Here is a 21,393-nt window from a genome sequence, read left to right as displayed (position 1 = left end):
ACCGTCAAAAATGTCAGTCTGAATGTGTACTAAAAATAAAATAAAAATGTCTCATATTTCAACCAAAAATAAGGAGGGTTCTAATAACTCATGTCTTTTGTATGTCATTATATGTCATATTTTATATCTTCTTTTTTAAAATTTGGATTATCGATCCGAACCACTCAACATAATATCCATAATAAAATATGTTTGGGGAAGGAAATTTATATATTTTTGATTTTTTTACTATCACTGTTATTGGACAAAATAACTGTTATTGGTCCGTCCAATAACAGTGATTTTGTATCTATTTTAAAAAACAAAAGAATTAAAAATATATATATAATTTGATATCCCGATATATTTTAGTATGAAAATTATATTGAGCGGTTCGAATTAACAGTTTAGACTTTAAAAATGAATATATAAAACATGAAGCATGATAAAGTATGAAAAATATAAAGTAATGGAACCCTCCTCTTTAAATTATATAATTATATAGGATAGTAAAATATTTTTCATATAAAACACAAAACTTAACATGGATTCGTTACGGAATGAATTCTACTTCTTTTCTCGAGAAAAGGAGGACCCTCCTATTCTCCAATCTGAGCCGTTCAAAATCGATCAAACGGCTTCAATTAAATCTGATTCGTTTTAATATATTATATTGATATAAAAGAAAAATGTAATTGAAGCCGTTTGATCGATTTTAAATGACTCAGATTGGAGAATAAGAGGGTCCTCATTTTCTGAAGAAAAGGAGCAGATTTGCTTCCGATCCGTTACTACTGAATAAGAAGGAAATAAATGAGGCAAAATAAGTAGCGCAAGTCGGTGATGCGGCAGAGACACGACCTATGAGAATGAGAGTATGAGACTGTGAGCAATGGAATGTACGAATTCCTATGGAAGGCATTGATTGCGTCCGTTTGTTAATGGTTGGTTGTGAACTTGTGGGCCTCCTTTCCCATGTGCACCATCCTTTAATTCTTGTACAAATAAAGAGATATTGACATACTTTCTCTATTACTATTACTATTACTGTTAGAGAGCGATCCCATTCACAGAGTTCAATATAATACAAATAAAACACAACAAAAATATAACAACATCACAAGAAATTGAATTTTGTCATAGAATTGTGTGGAAAGAGATTTGACGTTTGGGAATTCACTTTTTATTTACAGAAACTCATACTTATTTTTTATTTACAGAAACTCATACTTATAAGTACACACGTGAATGATTATGGAATGCACTGAGTAAGGGCCTGTTTGGCCATCTAATGGGACGGGAATGAAAAATTTTGAATGGCCGAAATACTGTACGCGTGGGTTGATTTTCGTGAAGTCTGAGTGATTTTTGTTTTCCACGCGCACAGTAAACGACCGAACAAGCTCTAGACGGCCGAACAGGCCCTAAATGTTTGGTTGTACCGTGATAATAGTTGTGAAAAATTTTAATTCAAAAAAAGATATTTATTGTAACTGTATTTTTGAAAGATTTATTTTCACTACCAAATTTGTGATTAATAGCTATTAAAATATTGGGAGATGATATGAGTACCCGCACTCTCATCCCCCCATTATTCCCCCAATTTTATTTGTTCAATCTCGTCCACATTTCTCATGATCTATAAGGAATTTTGCAAATCTAAAATCACGAACGTCTTCTACACAATTTTATCTTTCAAATGAGATCCATGATGACATACTTTCGAGCTCGTCATCACACAAGTATTTATACCTCGTCATTTAAATATTTATACATAATATTTTTCACATATGACACTGCTGACATTTAAAAGTATTAATATCAAGTATTACAAGTATTTATATCTATGCACTGAAGTATTTATACCTATGCGGTCAACTATTTTTGTTAGAGAAAGGTTGACGCAGGGACGATTAGGGAAATGTGATGCGGAGATGCGGGGTCCGTGATTGGGGATAAATACTTACAAGTATAGGTATAAATACCTGTACGATGCGGTATAAATACTTGCACAATGAGGTATAAATACTTGTGTGACGATGAATCCGAAAGTACGTTATCATGGATCTCATTTGAAAGATAAAATTGCGTAGAATACATTCGTGGTTTTAGATTCGTAAAATTCCTCATAGAACGTGAGAAATGTGAAAGATATTGAAAAAAAAACTCACTTCTAAAAACGTGTATGATTCTTCTCCCTCATGTAGTTTGAGTGGTCTCTCCATATAGTTATACATGCAAGTATTAATATCTTAATTTGCAAGCATTAATTTATTATCTTCCAAGTATTTATACTAGTATTTTGAATAAATTTAATTAAATTAGTTAGTTAAGTTAGTTTATGGGAAGTTAAAATATGTTTAAGAGATGGGGGTATAATGCGGGTACTGGAGTGTGGGGATTGAAATAATTATTCTAAAATATTTGCTATCAATTCTAATAATAAAAAAACATAGAGTAAAATTTACAAAATAAAATTATAAATATAATACATTGTAACTTTTTCTTTGGTTAGTCGTGTAAATCATACGAATGACAGTAAAATAATGGCAAAAACATCATGATTTTCGATGCTTGCATGTTTTATTTAATTAGAAAATTAAATTAAATAATTTGGGGTTGTGATGATTTTTATAAGATTTGAAGTACGTATAAACAAGTATAATTTATTCAACATTGAGCATTAATGCATAAAACATTTTTTTTGTTCAATCTATTATTTTTCCCGTGAATTTGCAAAGAGTTGATTATGTACTAATACATAAAATATTATTTAGGGCTTGCTCGGACGTTTACTGTGCGCATAAAAAAAAAAATTCACTTAAATTTCGCAAAAATCAATCCACAAACGCACAGAATATTTCAGCCATTCAAAAATTTCTAGTGCCGTTCCTTTTAGACGCCGAACAGGTTACCTTTCAAATTAATTCCCAATGATACTAATTAAAATATCAAGTTTTGTTTGACAATCTGTAAAGATTGAAGGAATTGGTTATTGGTGGCATTATTTTTTTGTAACAATCCACCAACAATCGGTGACCATTTAAAATTAGCTCCTGCGCCTAATTGCCTAATCTTAAACGGCTCTATTACAGTTGCCAATCAAATCAAGTAATAGTACACTGTTAAACATTATTTTAAAATTATTTATACGGATATGAGATATCCTCTCGTAAGGCCAGCCAAATATTTTATTATACAAAAAAAAGTAAAATAATAAAATAGTAATATTAGAAGAAGAAATATTATGGAGCAAAGAACGTGAGCTCCAACAACCTTCCTTTCCTTTCTCATTCATTCATTTCTCCTCCTCTCCTCTCCTCTCCTCTCCACCACCAAACAAGCCCATTCTCTCTCTCTCTCTCTCGTCTCAACCAAAACTCGAAACTTTCTAACAATGGCAAAACAAGAATTAGAAGAAGAAACCGCCATCTCCCCTCGTCTCAGCTTCGCCAGCTCTGCTTCCTCCCATGAATTCTCCTTCTGGCCTTCTTCTTCCATCTCCATTCCCACCTCCATTTCCGACCTCTCATCAGCCGACCACCTCTTCTCCAACGGCATCCTCCTCCCCACTCTTTCCCCTGCCCCCAACCATCTACCCGAACCCAAAACCGCGAAGGAAGTGCAAGTAGAGGTGCACACTGAACCCGTGCCCGAATTGGAACTCGACCCGCCTTTGCCCAACCTGGCTTCCATCACTGCCACCGCTTCCTCCTCTACGCCTCCGTCCAGTTCTAAGCGATGGAAAGATATTTTCAAGATGGGAGATAAGGAAAAACCGGTTCGAACTGATCAGGAGGTAAAAAACCGGCCCAGGAAGGATAAAAAAACCGGTAATGGTCCCACCGGCTCAGTTTCTACTGCGGATATTTCAATCAACATCTGGCCATTTGGTCGGAGCCGGTCCGCTGGAACAGCTGGTTCGAGCAGAAAACCAGCCGGTGTTCCAAGCGTCCGTAAGTCCAGCAGTGCGCCGTGTTCTCGGAGTAATTCCCGTGGCGAGTCCGGTAAATCCGGTTCAGTCGGGCGGAGATGGGCCGCTAGTCCTGGCCGACCCGGAGTTCATGTTGGACGGACCAGCCCGGTCTGGCAGATCAAACGAAATGCAGGGAGTGTGAACAAGCCGGCTGAACCGGTCAGGGTTGGACCCGGTTCGGCTCGGGTTATTAATTTCAGTGTGAACTCGTGTATTGGGTATGGAGTTAGAGAGGGCAAGTGTGGCGGTGAGAGTAAGGATAGTGTCACCGGTGGTGAGCGCCCCGGTGGGCTGTTTGGGATTAAAGGATTGTTTGCTAAGAAGGCGGTGCATTGATGAGGGATTAAAAATAAATGCAGGGAGTTTTTTGTAATTTGTGGGGAATTTTTTTTTTTTTTTTTGGGTTTTGAAGTTGAGATATATTTTGCTTACATGTAATTAACTAGTCTAAATTAATTTACTTATAGCTATTAACGCTAATTATTGTAAATAAATGTTGCACTTTGTTTTGCTTTCCTATTTGTAATTATTTTTATTTTTATTTCTTGAGAAAACTGGAGCAAAATATCAAATAATTTGTGATAAAATATCTAATTTGGTGTCGACATCGAGTGATGCATGATGCCTTGGGACTAATAAAATCTCCTTTTTCTTTTGCCAAGTCCCAAGATGGATTGTAAAAACCAACAATAATTTATGTTTTGGGAGGTGGTGAAGACGTGAAGTAGAGAAACACCATGATATTGTTGTGCACTGCTTTCCGAACCACCATTATTTGATTTGATGCCACTTTTTTCATAGTACGCTACTTACCTATTCACATTTATGAGTACAGCTGGGGTTAATAAATTTATTTTAATACATTTAACTTTTAAATATTTTTTGACAGCTTGACTTTCTACTTAATTAATTTGAATTTTTAAAATTTTAACACGTAGACACATCATTCGTATCATTCGTAAAATAGACGGATTTTAGGGCCTGTTCGGCCGAATCACTATTCACGTGGGAAAAAAAAATTCAGTTGAACTGAATTTTTTTTTTCCCACGGGAATAGTGTTTTTCAGTTCAAATCTCGTGTTCGTGCCGATTCCCATTCGTCGGCCGAACAGGCCCTTAATAGTTCAAATTCATCATTTGAAACTAATTTAATAGATTTTAGACTTGAGTTTACTAGAAACTTGGTGAACTTAAAAACACTCTAGTTCTGCTCCACATTTATCTCAAATCATCTCTCAAATCCTAATTTTCTTTTCATGCATTAAGAAGTTTTTTTTTTTAAATAATTCAAAATTTAGATTATCATAGAAAATAAAGAAAAATATAAAAATGTTATTTATGCAATAAGAAATGAAATCCGTATGATTGGAATGGTCTTGGATTAGGATTAAGATTAGCTGGAGAGACATGCACTTTATATGACGATTTAAATTCATGAACCAGAATATTTCATATTTTCAATTTTTTTTTATGGGGAAGCAAATCTGCTGCGATTTCAAAGGATCACAGGATTCTGCGATTCTATTCTCAACCATTCATTTATTAGAATACAAGAATCTCGAAAGAAGTTAGTTTTATTAACGAATCTCAGAAAATATGAACGGTTGGGATTAGAATCGCAGCAGATTTATTTCCTTTTTGTCTTGATACTGGTTTGCACGCGGAATAGGTTGGCCTTTTGTCTTCTTATCATTAGCAAATCGCCGCACACCCTCCTTTTCTATATTTTAACTCTAAAATAATGTAATTTATCGTTTGTTATGTAATCCACTAATTTGGGGTTGGATAAATAATAAAAGAAATGTTTCGGACCTCTAAAGTTGCATCTCCGTTCAGTTTAATTGTGTATTGATTGTACTGTCATGTATTTGAGTGAAGGATTTAGAATTCAGAATATTAAGATATGGGTGTTAAACAAGAATGGTGATCAATTATATAACATTTTTATGATGCGTATGAGAATCAATTTTTTTTTTTGAAAATAAGATAGGGGTCAACAGGGGCGGACTCACTGTAGCACAGGGGGGGTCAGCTGCCCCCCGCTGGATTTTCAAAAATAGTGTTAAAAATATGCTTTTCGGACCTCTGCCCCTCCCTGGAATTCAAATTGCCCCCTGTAGCCTATTCTGAAATTCTAATAGACGGAACGGAGCCCATATAAACTCTTAGCGAAAGAAATTAGCGGAGCCCAAATAGGGGCTGATCCCAAATAGCAAAAATTAGTTGAACCAAAATTTCCTATAAATGTTGAATTGTTGATTTTTTTCAAGTAATTTAGGATTTTTATTATATTGATTGGTATTTTTTTTTGTTATGTTGAATTGTACCCGATAAGCTATTGGGTTTGAACCCGATAAGCTATTGGGTTTGAACCCGATAAGCTATTTGCATCCGATTATTGCCCCGCCCTGACAAAATTCCTGTGTCCGCCCCTGGGGGTCAAGCCCCTAATCTTATATTTTATTGAACGTATGAGAGTCAATTTTACAACACTCTAGTGTTTTATTGTAAATTATATATATAATTATTTACAAGTGTAATTTTTTGAAAATAAAAGCGAGCTGGTCAATCGACCCTCATTCTCTCAGTATGGATAGCATGGATCTACCCTGATAGAGATTAAACTATGTTTGAGAATCAACAACTCCAGTACCTAGTATTTGATTATTGTATATTGTTATATATTTTTAGAAAATAATGTTAGCATGCATATATTTTTTACAAAATATTTAATATCACGATATATGCAATTAATCATGATGAAAATCTATATGACAATCTTTAAGACGATATATGCGTAGGAATGTTATATCTATATTTAAGACTATCTCATTATCACTTGAATATCTATATTAAGACAACCTAATTTTTTTATTCTAAGGTGTCAGCATCATCTCTCTTTAAATTTAGCATGAGTGTATTATTTTTTTACTTTTCCTGATATTACATGTTATTGCTCCTTTGTGTTGATTTTCTCTGTAATTTTATTATAGAGGTACTAAACAATATGATCTTGATATTGTTGACTGGTAGGTTTTGTGTTAACAGATGTAAGTGAAGAAACAATACTGTAAATAATTTTTTATAATTTTATTTATTCTCAATTAGAAAGAGTTGAATATATGACATATTAAAATGGAAATTTACAAGACATTAAGTCTAATGAAAGTATTTTCAACACCTAACAAAAAAAAGATAATATTTCAATTTCAGATAAACTTTAGAAAATAAGATACACGCATGTAATCCTATCAGCAAAAAAAAAAAAAAATTATAAAATAAAACTTAAAAAAAAATGTACTGATTTAGAAACAATTCTATGATCTTCAGAAATAAATTGTTAATTTGTTTTTTTTACATGTATTATAGTACTGGACATATCATAAAATTAAAATAAAATAAAATTATTTTTTCTGAAATAACATGTGCAGAAATGTTAGTCTTCGGCTCTGAAGTATGACAAAAAAAAGAAAGAATATTGCATAAGCTCGTGCCCGTTGCGTTTTCTTGGGAAGCAAAGTAGGAGATCCGAATCAAATTTCCCTTTCACTTTAGTGAGAATGGGCTGGATCTAGCTATACTTCTGTCTTTTCTCTTTTTATTCTTGTTCCATATACTTTGTTTTCTTATTTATATTAATTCGCTTTTATATGGTAAACCATTAAATGTTTTGCACTAATTGCAACGTGTCTTGTAATTTATTGGCTAACCCCATGTGAGATCATTAATTCAAATTTGTTTTGATTGTATAGTTCAGAATATTTTTGTTGAGAAACATGTGATATACTTTTCTTTTCGATTGCTATTGATTATTGATAGGATCATGACCATAATTAATTATTATTTTTTTAAATCATTAATCGAATTTCATAAAAATAAACCGAACCAATCCTTGTTTTGTGTTGAGTTGCTGAACAAAGTCAGCCTGTATAACTTAATAGACCCTTTTGAAAATCATTTGATTATAAAGAAACAAATTTCTAATCACCAACTTTTATTCGCAGGAAGGTTTGAATCCTGAGAGCATGGAATTGTGATTAGGTTTTGAGGCCCCATAATAGGGGCTAAAATTTTAAATATCGAGCTTAGAACTAGGTAATGTACTTATACTATATCATATTATATAAAGCGAAAGTGTACAAACCTAGTCATGATTAAGTTACTCATAGTTTAGGTGCTTCATTAGAAAGAAATAGCTGCATCAACTTCACTAACCGGTATTTTGAGTACCCAATTTGTACATTTATGAGACTGGATACTGTTTTTGTGATTTGTTTCTCCGAAATTTTTATTCATACCATATTTAAAAAATATAAACCAAAAAACCATGATTTGTGGAGATTTTCAAAAATACCTAGGCAGCAGAATAGTTTGGCGGCCCCATTTTTGGAAGACCGCAAATTGATTTGGAGGCCCCCTCAAAACCAAAAAATGCACCGTCTATTAAAAATATTTAGGTTTTTGAGAGGCCTCCAAATTATTTGGAGGTCCACTAAGAATGAAGTCGCCAAACCATTATGCGGCCAGAGTGTTTTTTAATATGGTATAAATAAATATTTCGGTTTGTTTCTTTTACAACCATTATCTACACGGCTGAGCTTTCATATGTATAGTAATTTAGGTAAAGATATTTACATGTCTAATTTGATTTCATGTAATGGGTGACCAATAAAAATAATGAAAATGTACATGTATTAGAATGACTATACGCTTCAACATAGCTGTGAAAACAGAGTGGATAATATCCGATATGTATTAAAAAAATTAGATATGAATATCTGATATTTAAATATATGCGTGGATACAAATATTGATATGGTGTTATGTTTCAGTTGTCCGTATTCAAATATTATGAACTTGATATTTTTCAATAATATTTATATATCTTTATTTATATTTATATTCGTCTAATATCTAATATGTATCTGTATCCAAAAAATAAAAACAGATATTAATATGATCTTACAGTATCAGATCCGTTTTCACCCCCCATCTCAACATCATTATTATTGTGACAATCTTTGACAATAAATATCATATTGATGATGTTAGCTTATTATATAATTATTAACTCTTTTAGGGAAGAAAAAATTCATCCACGGCGCATCGACTAACATATTTCACCAAAACCACTATAAATGGCTTTAATTATTAGGTGAGTATCAATGAATGACATTAATAAAAAGAGCCTAGTACATAACATGACATAGAATAATGCTTAGCATCTACAAAATTGGGCCCCGCTTGACCTTGCAAAAATGAAAAACCTAAGCTAGAATCTGCACATGATTAGACTACTTTTTCAACATAATCTGACAAACAGGTGCCAGCTAATTTGGAGAGCTACAAAGGTCAAATAACACTCAATTAAGCTTTTATTGCTTCAAGAAAAATACTCAATTTTTCCTTTTTTGGTTTGTAAGATATATAGCGTGGCATTGGCATTTAATTTTTCCTTTTTTGGTTTCTTTCTTCTTCTTTTTGTTTTTGTTTTTTTTTGAAGAAAGTGGATGTTACTCCACCGATTTCATTAAGAATCCAAGTACTAAAAAAAAGTACATAAAAGTGGTACCTAAATCATAACTCAAAACATACAAATCATATATTTATTGTTATCAACTGCAATCTACCACATTTCTACCTAAATTAGTACAAGTTTGAGCTATCAATCAATAAAAAGGTAGAAATCATGTTCATACAACTACACACTACCCAAAAACAAGTTCTAAAACGACTCTGAATTGAACTAAACATTATTCCAGTAAAGAAACCCATCATCCGAGTCTCTAGAACTGGACTGTGAAGGGGCAGGGATCCAATCCCAAAATGGTCCCTGGTAATCTGGGCAGAATATATATATATATAGAGACAAGTATATGGTAATATGTGGTATAAATCATTATTAATATACTCTAAACCGATAATTTAACACCGTTAATATACTCTAAACTGGTAATATGTGGTATAAACCACTGTTGATATACTCTAAACTGGTATTTTTATCACTGTTAATATAGTCTTGACCGGTAATATGCTATAAACCGTATATTCAGACCAAATATAGATTTTCTCTTCGAATTGCAATCTAATAGGAATATTCGACCGAATATTCAGCCGAATAGACTGAATATTACTACACTGCTCTTGATACTCCTCTGTCTTTGTCATGGCCAAAAGAAAGTGAATTACTTGAAAGAGGTCCTCCTCTTTCTCTTCCTCTTCCTCCAACTGATCATCTGGTATCTTCTTAACATCAAAAGACAAAATTAGAGTCAATTTGAAAAAAAGACTCTTCATTTAAAACTTTGCACCAGAAAGAAGCTAGATAAATTATTTAGTAATCTTAATATCAATAGGTTAGTCCCTTCAAATAAAACTTTTTTTCCTTTCTAATCAAAAGGACCAAAGAACAATCTCTCTAACAAGTTCAACTAATAATCAATCTTTTAAAGAAATACAAGTACATATATACTATAAATTCTCAATAGTCTGACAATGACAATCAAAACTAAAACCATGAAAGTTAAAAATACAATCCCATATTTGTCTGATATATGTACATGTAACGAAGGGTTCTTCCTTTTCTTACAAGTATCGAGACTTCGAGAGCTAATCATAGAAGAAATTGTATTTAAATCAATTAGGGTAGTGCCATTGTAAATTTGAAGAATATTAATCCTGAAGAGCATGCTTGTTTAGTAGAAGAATAATAGTAAAATTGTGTGGAATAGAAACTAAACGGTATTAGAATTGAATTATGAATTTGAGAAATACAGTCCAATGAATTTTCTCTTATTTTTTTGCCGGTCCAAGGCTCTAAGCAATGGATCAGTTCATGAAGAGATTGAAATTGGTGAATAAAATCTTTGTTATTAAGTGAAATAGGACTAGTTGACTAGTTCTACTATTTCGCTTTCCAGTTCTTGCAAAATATGATTGAAATAATAACATATATATTATTATTTATTTTTTACTTTTCTGATGATCTGTTGGTAGGGGCGTAAACGGATCGGATATTATCTGATTTCGTCCGAATCTGAATTCGGAAAATCACCTAAATTATTCGATTCGTATCCGTATCCGTATCCGAGACTATCTGTATCCGTATCTGAAAAATTATAACGGATAAGAATACGGTAAGACTTTTCACTATCTGTATCCGATCGTTTATACTTTTAAACCACAACAAATGTGCTATATATTCTTAAATTGATCTATTAAATTGCATATTATACCAATAATTTATTAAATTGCATATAGATATATATTTTGATGAATAATATAACACTATGACATAATTAGTGACTAATATTTTAATAATATAATAGATATTTTGTAATCAACAAGCTAATTATGAAAAATATCCGTATCTGTCCGATATCCGATTTGTATCCGTAACGTTTAATATCCGATCCGTATCCGTATTCGAAACTATCCATATCCGTATCCATATCCGTATCCATATCCGAAAAATTATAACAAATACAGATACAGTAAGGCCACTATCTGATCCGCATCCGACCCTTTACACCCCTATATGTTGGTCCTGGGAATAAACACAAATCCACTAAAATAAAAGCTCTATTTTAACCAATTTTACTAGTTTACCTTGACCGAACAGAAATAAATGCGTGCATTTATATTAACATACAATATATTTCTACGCCCAATAATTTTATTCAACAAGTCTAATTTATGTATTAGAGTAGAGATAGTAGGGATGATGAATTCAAAATGTCAATACCAATTTATTTAATTTATAAGTGATGTACTTGTACACTAAATTTGTAATTTCTCGGTTTCATCGAGAATAAAATCAAGCAGTTAAAAGACAATGAACGACAAACACATTAAGTCATTTTTTATACTACTCGACTTTATTCTATCTGACGAAAATTTGATATTTAAACACAACATTTATAAAATGGATCAGTTTTAATAATTTAGCATCGGACTCGTGAACACTCTTGGAGAGTTACAACCCATATTTTTACTGTGTTTTAAAATATTGCTGCTTTTAATGTTTATATACTATATATTTGATTTAGCTGGCAAAGGTATAATTTTGAAATACAATAGAGCACTTTTGGAATGAACTTGACACGATTCCAGTCATTTTTTAGAAATGGGTAACCCCAGTCATAATTTTGAAACATAGAAGGATAAATATGATGTTATAAATTTTAGAGGGGAATACGTCATTTCAATTTTTTTGAAGGGTACATGCGAAATTTCCCCTAAAAACTATTCAGAAAGAGCAGCAGTTTCTCTTCTTTTTCTATTTATTTCTCCACTGATACAATGAACGTTATCAGACAGCGACAGAGACAATACATGAGAGCTTGATGGTAACCCCATTTAATTTGCATTTAACCAAGCCAAAACAGGTTCACATCTCAGATTGATCTTTGGAAGAAATGGGCCCCACTAGATATCCTCCAAAATTCTGATCCCCAATCCCCATATCTATTACTACAGTACTAGATATTTAGGATAGCTCTCTCTTTCACACCCACACACACACTCACAGAGAGTCAGAGACACGTGGACAAACAAACACATGAAACAAAGAAAATGATGTGTCAAAATAATTTAGCATACAACAATCCACTAGGTTAAAAATAGTTACAGTTGAGGAAGTTAAAAAGACCATAAGATTTTAAGTTATGACAGTTACAATGCCAGGTACCTAATAACACATTAATAAATAGAACCTAACCATTTAGGCGGTAACTGTAGTATGCACAGAGATATCCTCGATAATACCTTTTCCATCGGCAGCATCAAAATAGAAGAAGTTTTTTACCGGGTCCCCTTTCCCTGATATAGCCTTTATCACCTCCTGTTTTATTCACATAGAATTTCAGAAGAAGAAAACGAAGTGTAATAATATTAGAATAAGGGAAGGGAAGAAGGGAAGGGAAGAGAGAATATATAAGGGTACCTGGCCAAGAATGCCACCTAGAATAGCACACACAGCAGGATGCTCCATCTTTCCAGCAGCTAATAATCTCTCCAACAGAGAATCTGCCAGATGCGACTCTTTCAAACCCTGCAATTATCAGATCAAACTTTTTTATATGAACTCAATTGAAAACATGCATATATCAACAAAAATTTGCTGGTACAGAAGCTACAAATGTTGTCCCCCAGATAGATTTCTGATGCACAGTTCAGCATACAAAGTAATATGTGGAGTAATTGATTGTGTGCAGGAATTGTGAATGATAATACTTTAGGGGAAAAAAAAATAAAATAAAGAGAGAGAATGATAAATCAACCTGAGCTTCACACGCGTCCTTTCTGACAATGGAAATTGACTCGAAATCAGCAAGAGATGTTTCCCCAGGCTTTCGTCCCTCCAACAACTCAAACTTATCCAAAACTTAAAAAACACAACAATAATCAAAACAAAGAGCAAGTGATCTGTACCATCAAGCACTGTTGCACAATAAACTTTTAACTTGGTACATTTATAAAAAGTGAAAGTGGCTGACCTGACCTGTCTGGAAAAAACCAGTCTAAAACCCAAATCAAAACCAAACTAAATTTTTCTAAAAGGTGAACAGTCCAACCAGATGGAATCAAATCCAAAGTCAAAGCCAGACATATCCAACCTAACTCCTGATCAACCTGAAACAGATCTGACAGAGATAGAAGTCCTCTGAACACTAAATCTAATTTGTTGGGACCCCACAGACAAAAGATCTGAATTCCAAAACCGACTTCCCACGACCCAAGACCCAGAGCATAAATTAGGTCGAACAATGTCCAATACACCAATTGAAGAAAAAAGACCTGGATTTGTTTTGGATTTAGACCTGACCCAAACCAATCAGTCTGTTAGTCACCTCTAAAAGGTTTTGAAAGGGTATTCCCAGAAAAAGAGCAGTTATTTGCTAACCTCTCATTGCAAAGTATAACTTAGTTACTTTCCTAGGCAGATCCTTCCAAGGTATTTTATTTGCTTCCTGTATTATTACATTGTGTAAATTAGTGTGTGTACCCATTTGCAAGAAAGAAAGAGTGAAGGAAAATGTAAAATACCTCCAGACTTGGATAACTTAATTGGCGCTCAACAGTTTCATCACCTTTTTTCTGCCATTTATTTATGAAGTTAGTTGCAAGTACGTCATCAAACATGAGAAAAACAAGAATCACATCTAAACCAAATTTCCCTCTTTTGGGTCAAGTTTCTTCCTTGAGACTACACATCCTTTACAAGTTTATTCTTCGTATACCATAATCTTCTTTTGACATGCTTGTTGATAAAAAAAAAAAAAATTGGTCATTACTTAATCATCAATTGCTGAAAAACAAGAGAGAAATGTGGTCCATGAAGGCAATCAAAATAGAAACCCAGTAGTCCTAAGAGAGAGAAAAAAATCAAAGTTTCTAGCAACAGCTACCACAGAAAAGAAAAGGGAACCTGCATGTAAGTGTAGTTTTGTAAGTCAACAAAGATTTCACCACAAGAGTCTTTACAATCAATTGTATAGAAAGCAATGCGCTTTTGTCTCTCGCGACATCTCTCGTTGATTAAAATCTGATGAATTTGTGATTGAAAGAAAGAAATAATTAGTAAAATAACTAGGTACCCGCATTCTCTCAGATTTTTTAATGTAGAAAGCATTACACTTTTGGAAGTACTTGCATTCTCTTGATACAACAGACATCAAATAGACTCTCATTTTTAGTAAAATATTTAATATACAGCAGCAGCTTTATGGTAAGTGTATGTATGGCTACACTTTGGTTAACATATGTAAATGAAATTTCAACATTAATATTTGTAGGGTTTAGTTTTCATTCAAACATTCTCTATTCACACAAACTTATCAGAGATAATGCATGTGCAAGCTTTTCGCATGTAACCGTAATTGTCTGTATCTCTGCACATGACACCCAATACTTATATTTTTAACTGTTTTTTGAATCAAACATACGACAGGTTGATGCAATTGACAATGTACATCGTGCTCAATGTTTAAGTTTTTTTATCCTTCTAATAAGGCACTCTTTGCCTAAACAGAAATAAGCAAAATTTAAACAAAGATATTGATTTCTATGTTGTCTGAAAGCGATTGTGAAGAGTAACTTAAACCGGTCAAAGAAATGTAGTTGTTTTCCATGAACTAATGGTCATATTAACATTTAGATATTTTGCTGCTAATACGGTTTGTGCTCATATGGTAAATTCTCAGAAGTGCAGTAATTTAGATTGATTTAGAGGAATCAGAAATTGTTGGAAAACTTTGGTAATGGTAAAATATTGGCTAATTTACAACAAAAACTGGTTCTGGTACCTTGTTTTGCAGAGAGAAAGAGCAGACCACAACAACATCAAACTTGTCAAAGATTTCTCCATCCATTTGTGACAGCTCACCTACATTATCCCCATAAAGTTATCGCTAACAAAAGTAGGATTAAATCTTAATCTGCACTAAGGAGGTTGTGTTTGGTTGTCTTAATCTGTAGATAGACGATGCTGAGGAGGCTTCTTCCAGGGGTAGATGTTCTTTAAGGCCCGGGCAGGGATTAAGATTTCAGGCAAAAGGAGGCTAAAGGAGGGGTTCTTAATCCTTGCTAAGGAATCGATGTACGGAAGGATTAAGTGACAATGGAAGCTAAAGGACGTGAAAGAAAGCTTAAGGAGGCTTAATACCCCCCTTGCCAAACAAATCCGCAGTACACAGAAAGCTGTTAAGCTACTGGTATAGGATACTAATGCTTTCGTAATAGCATTGGCACTAAAAATGTTAAAGCCAGCAGAACCGTTACTGGACCTGAAACTGGAGCTGAATTGGTACTGGACAGGGTGCGGGTCCTGCAACAACTGCTGGTAGCAGCACTTGTGTAAGATTGTACCAGCATCATATTGATTTTTCTACAGGTACTTTCTGTATTGCACTCAATTATAATTCTTAACAGATTGACAGAAAAGATAAACTCCCAATAAGGAAAGAAATAAATGGTAAAAGACAGACCTGATAGAACGGAAACACCAACCATAGGATTGAAGTCCCTAAGGGACTGAGAACAGAGTTCGGCCACTGTTTTGTTGCTATTTGCATATTCATCCAATGAAATTAGAAAATTGGCACCAAGAACCTCTTCTGTTACTAATCTATCATCCATTAAGGTGAGGCTACCTACTCCAGCCAACACAATATTCTTGCAAAACTACATTCGAAATACATATCAACATCTAAATTTGTGTAAATCTTAAACAGTTAAAACAATTAGTAAAATTCAAAAATAATAAATACCTCAACAGTGGCACCAGTAAGTCCACTTACAAGCACATGAGCCTTACTCAACCTAAATCAACAGAGGTACACAAGTTAAGGGTTGAAACAAAAGCGTTATGTACTTTAGAAGCTTGAAAAATCAAAGAAAATACCTCTTTTGTGCATCGACACCCCAAACGCGAATCTGGCGGTCGTAGAGCGCCGTCTCGTGCGCCGTCAGCTCCTCCTCTCCGCCCTCCATTTTGATTTTCAAACTATCGTTGAGATTTAATCCAACGCGTTAAGTCAAATTAAAAATGGCGCAATAAAAACCCTAGTGTAATAAGAGCGAAAAAACAGTTCTCTTCTCTACTTCTCCCCAGAAGTGAGAACTAAAGAAAACTTTTGTAATACGGATATTCCGTGTCACCATACACCACTTGAGTTTGTAGCGGGTGATTTTGACCCATTACATAAATGGAGGGTACCGCCGCAGTAGAGAATTTCAAAAGCCCAATTACTTGTTTTATTTTACTAAAAAGGCCTAAATCCTGTTCTAATTTCATACAAGGCCCGATACTCATTTCCCTTCTATTTTTTATTTCTTTCAATTTTTTCAACCTTTTATTTTGTAGTTTGTACGATTGCTCGGTAGCAATACGATACGAAATGACACCTCTTCAAGGAATGCAATTGGACCCAAGTAAATTATGCAGATAAAATAGGTTTTCACAGATTTTATTAACCAAGGAGCAAAATTGTGACAAGGCCGTTCTTTCTTTCGATGCAAAGTTAATCAGCTTACGCAGTTATAGAACACACAAAAAGGAGTTGCATGACGTAATCAGAATTTTTATCGAGTTGTTGACAAAAAAATAAATTATTATTTTTTATTTAATTTTATTTTTTTAATAAAAAAATTAAAAATTTGTCAATGCATTTTTACTTAAAATTTTTTTTTTTTCTAAATAGTTTGATAAAAAAAAATTGTGATTAAGATAACTTTTGTGATAAATTAAGTTTTATTTTTTAATAAAAAATAAAATTGTCAATGCACTTTTTCTTAAAAATGAATTTTTTTCTAAACATTTTGATAAAAAAAAATCAGGTTAAAATTTAATTTTTTTACTATAGTTTATGATTAAGATAATTTTTGTGATAATTTAAAAATAAATAGATTCAGTGTATGTTAAAACTGTCAAATAGCAAGACAAAATAGTCTGAAACTCTGAAATTGAATGTTAAGGCTCAAATAATTTCTAGATGCTATTGATGGACCTATACACTAAATCTATTTAGAAAGAAATATCCAATTATTTTTTCTTTCCAAAGAGTCTCCGTTCACTTTCTTTCTAAATCAACAAAACTCAGTTTTGTTAAATTACAAAAAAAACGAATCAAATCACAACTGACAACTAAAAGAGAATCACAACAGGGATAGACAATGATCTAATTTTATATAAATGTATAGCTAATTTTCAAATTCCAGAAGTAGACTGTTGCCTACCGTTGATCCATACTAGGTCCGCCTTGCATCTCATTTTTGTTTCAAAATTTGAAAAGGCAACAAGAAAGCTACTATTTAGGATGCAGATAAAATAATACCGAGGGAAGCTCATAAATATATGATTCTTCATATGAAAAAATTCTTGCTGTAGGAGGCATAGCGAACCATTTTGTTCTTGCAATTGCAATCTTCCACAATTTTCTTCCCTGTCAAGAACCATTTTTATCATTTTCAATTTCAGGATTTGAAGACAAAATTTGGGAGGAGGAATTTTGTACTTGAGACGGATTTAAATTAATTAACGTCTGTAAATGAAATGAATCTGCCTTGTTCTGCTCAAAGGGTCTCTCCAGATTCCCGGAATAATTAATTTTTAGTTAATTAAGATTAGGATGAATTTATCTTTATTTTTTATCCTCAGTCTCCTTTATCACTATCAGTTCAATGTTCCGTGTTAACGATTGATTTTACTAAGGACAATTTGGACGATGATTGATTGACTATTTAATAATTATCCATTCGTATGGAAAAATGCAATGACTATTTTTATCCCTCTTAGATTCATGTACCTATATATATATCGAGGAGGGTTCAAATGCCTCTATGTTTTTGTGCCTCCATCATGCCTCCATCTCTCTCCATCATTTTCAAAGTTCAAACAGTCGATCCGAACCACTCAACCTAACCTCCATACTAAAATATGTTTGGAGACCAAATTTTATATTTTTAGGAATTTTTTTACTATTTTTTTAGATAAGTACAAAATCAGTAAATCTGAACCATCTAAAAACAGTATTTTTGTACCTATCTAAAAAAATAGTAAAAAAATTCCTAAAAATATAAAATTTGGTCTCCAAACATATTTTAGTATGGAGGTTAGGTTGAGCGGTTCGGATCGACTGTTTGAACTTTGAAAATGATGGAGAGAGATAGAGGCATGATGGAGGCACAAAAACATGGAGGCATTTGAACCCTCCTCATATATATATATAGAGGTTGGCTAAGATCAAAGTGGTAGTTACTGAGTTTTGGTGCTACCAATTCGCTTTTTAATTTTTAAAGTTCAAAATATATATCCGAACCGTTCAAGTTGTTCTCCATATTAAATTGTGCTTGGAGACCAAATTTACATTTTTTTTTTTTTTTACTATTTATTAAGCCACTTTGAAAATTGCTGATCCAACGGTGGCTTAACAAAACAGTAAAACCGTTGGATTAGCGATTTTCAAAGTGGCTTAATAAATAGTAAAAAAATTCAGAAAAATGTAAAATTTGGTCTCCAAGCACATATTAATATGGAGAACAAGATGAACGGTTCAGATCAACTTTTTGAATTTTGAAATTTCAAATTTGGACCGTGTGTATTTTGGCCCATATGCTACCGAAAGCACATTAGCCTATCTCTCTCTCTCTCTCTCTCTATATATATATATAGTGTGACTAATATGTTTTCGGTAGCACTTCGACCAAAGTGCTATTAGTCCAAATTTCAAATTTCAAAATCTAAAAAGTCGATCTGAACAGTTAGATGTGATCTCTATATTGAAATGTGCTTGGAGACCAAATTTTACATTTTTTTGAATTTGTTTACTATTTATTAAGCCACTTTGAAAATCGCTGATCCAACGGTGGCTTTTGATTTTACTGTTTTGTTAAGCCACCGTTGAATCAACAGTTTTCAAATTGGCTTAATAAATAGTAAAAAAAATTAGAAAAATGTAAAATTTGGTCTCCAAGCACATTTCAATATAGAGATCACATCTAACAGTTTAGATCGACTTTTTGAATTTTAAAATTTGAAATTTCGACCGGTAGCACTTCGGCCGAAGTGCTACCGAAATCATATTAGTCACAATATATATATATATATGAGGAGGGATCGGATGACACCCTTTTTTGGTGACATCGAATAACATTGTGCATTTTCAAAGTTTTCAAAGTCTAAACAGTTGATCCAAACCATTCAACATAATAGATATGTTAAAATGTGCTTGCGGTTCAAATTTTACATTTTTTGAAATTTTTTTACTATTTATTAAGTATTTTCCGTTGAATTTTTGTACCCATCTTAATAAATAGTAAAAAAATTCAGAAAAATATAAAATTTGATCTGTAAGTACATTTTAACATATCCATCAAGTTGAATGGTTTGGATCGACTGTTTGGACTTTGAAAATGCACGGTGTCATCCGATGTCACCAAAAAAGGGTGTCATCCGATCCCTCCTCTCTCTCTATATATATGTGTGTGTGTGTGTGTGTGTTTACGAATACATTAGGAATGAAGTTGAGCAAATTAGGATTAGGATGAATTGACTGATTAATTTCCAACAGATAATATATTGATACAAATCTTTCTAATTATTGGTTATCAGGTGCAAATGAATTACAGATATATTATCATTCGGACTAGCATTCCTATTCATGATAATTATTCGTAATTAAACTATATCTATCTATCTATCTATATATATATACATGTATGTATGTAATACAAGTGTTCAATTAATAATATAATTAAAATGATAATATATATATATATATATATAGAGGAGGGTTCAAATGCACTCAAATTTTTGTGCACCCAAATGCACCCTATTCTTTTTCTCAGTTTTCAAAGTCGAATAGTAAATCCAAACCGTTAGATGCGATCTATATATTAAGATGTGCTTGGAGACCAAATTTTACATTTTTTGAAATTTTTTTACTATCTATTAAGCCACTTTGAAAATCGCTGATCCAATGGTCCAGCAAATGTAAAATCAGCAATTTTCAAAGTGGCTTAATAAATAGTAAAAAAATTTAAAAAAAATGTAAAATTTGGTCTCCAAGCACATCTTAATATATAGATCGCATCTAATGGTTTGGATTGACTATTCGGACTTTGAAAATGGAGAAAAAAGATTTGAAATATAGGGTGCACAAAAATTTGGGTGCATTTGAATCCTCCTCATATATATATCGTATCCTCTATATTTGAAAATTGCCATATCGCCGTGTCGCTGTATCCGTATCGAGTCCGATACGATACCCGTACCTATATCCATGCAACATAATTTATATGTAAGAGAAAAAAAATCTCTGTTCTGAAATCTTCTAAGACCTAATTAATTGAGCGCTGTGTCCAGATTTAAAGCTCTTAGCATTTCAACATGCATGTAGCCATGTAGGTGCAAATTAACAAGAGACATCATGAACCCACATGCAACCTGCAGATATTTCAGAAAAAACTTAATTACAAGCTTGTGGTAACATTTTTAGCTTTTAAGTACCACATGCTATATAGTTGTAATTAATGGAAGCCAAATTAAACAAAATTAAATGCACAAAAAAAACCTGTAGGTCCTTCAAGAATGATTGGATGAATTAATTGGATAAAACAAAAAATGTCGATCGATTTGTATTAATTTAGGTTACCATACACTTTAGACCAAACCTGCCTTCACCCATTAATTGCTTTTCAGAATGCTTGGTGAAATTGCATGAAACGCTTAAATATGAGAGAGAGAGAGAAAACATACACATGCAAGCATGTTATTAGTTCTAGTTAATATGCCTTGTTGTGTATAGTTTTAATTAATTATTGCCAAACTTATGTTGCTGGGGGCGTTCTTAAAATAAAAGGTGCTAGATAGCCATACAACCGTCTGTCATGCTAGCAAGCTAATTTGAACTACCATGCATGCATGATTGCAAACTTGT

General features: G+C 32.9%; 2 protein-coding genes across 2 annotated transcripts; one reads left to right on the top strand and one right to left on the bottom strand.

Moving 5' to 3' along the window:
- The first annotated feature begins 3,236 nt into the window (after positions 1-3,236).
- LOC144556158 (uncharacterized) lies at positions 3,237-4,468 on the top strand. The gene has a single exon (XM_078304657.1). The coding sequence runs from the start codon at positions 3,377-3,379 to the stop codon at positions 4,289-4,291; it is 915 nt and encodes a 304-aa protein (XP_078160783.1). The 5' UTR covers positions 3,237-3,376; the 3' UTR covers positions 4,292-4,468.
- An 8,065-nt stretch (positions 4,469-12,533) lies between these two features.
- On the bottom strand, positions 12,534-16,563 carry LOC144556151 (SUMO-activating enzyme subunit 1B-1-like). Its single transcript, XM_078304643.1, has 10 exons — positions 16,359-16,563; positions 16,225-16,276; positions 15,943-16,138; positions 15,262-15,341; positions 14,385-14,501; positions 14,003-14,053; positions 13,860-13,926; positions 13,237-13,340; positions 12,900-13,007; positions 12,534-12,797 (listed from the first exon to the last, which is right to left on the bottom strand). Exons 1-10 carry the CDS (start codon positions 16,445-16,447, stop codon positions 12,678-12,680), a joined length of 984 nt encoding a protein of 327 aa, XP_078160769.1. The 5' UTR covers positions 16,448-16,563; the 3' UTR covers positions 12,534-12,677.
- Between the last annotated feature and the right edge of the window lie 4,830 nt (positions 16,564-21,393).

This window comes from Carex rostrata, chromosome 1 (genome assembly GCF_964058835.1).
Source record: "Carex rostrata chromosome 1, lpCarRost1.2, whole genome shotgun sequence".
In the NCBI taxonomy this organism is placed as follows: domain Eukaryota; kingdom Viridiplantae; phylum Streptophyta; class Magnoliopsida; order Poales; family Cyperaceae; genus Carex; species Carex rostrata.
This window is presented reverse-complemented; position numbering and strand designations above follow the sequence as displayed.

Coding starts and splice junctions, on each gene's coding strand:
- LOC144556151 (XM_078304643.1), bottom strand. CDS start 16,447: ATGGAGGGCGGAGAGGAGGAGCTGACGGCGCACGAGACGGCGCTCTAC. Junction 15,342..15,942: donor TGGTGTTTCCGTTCTATCAG/GTCTGTCTTTTA, acceptor GGGATAATGTAG/GTGAGCTGTCACAAATGGAT. Junction 14,054..14,384: donor AAAACTACACTTACATGCAG/GTTCCCTTTTCT, acceptor AATAAATGGCAG/AAAAAAGGTGATGAAACTGT.
- LOC144556158 (XM_078304657.1), top strand. CDS start 3,377: ATGGCAAAACAAGAATTAGAAGAAGAAACCGCCATCTCCCCTCGTCTC.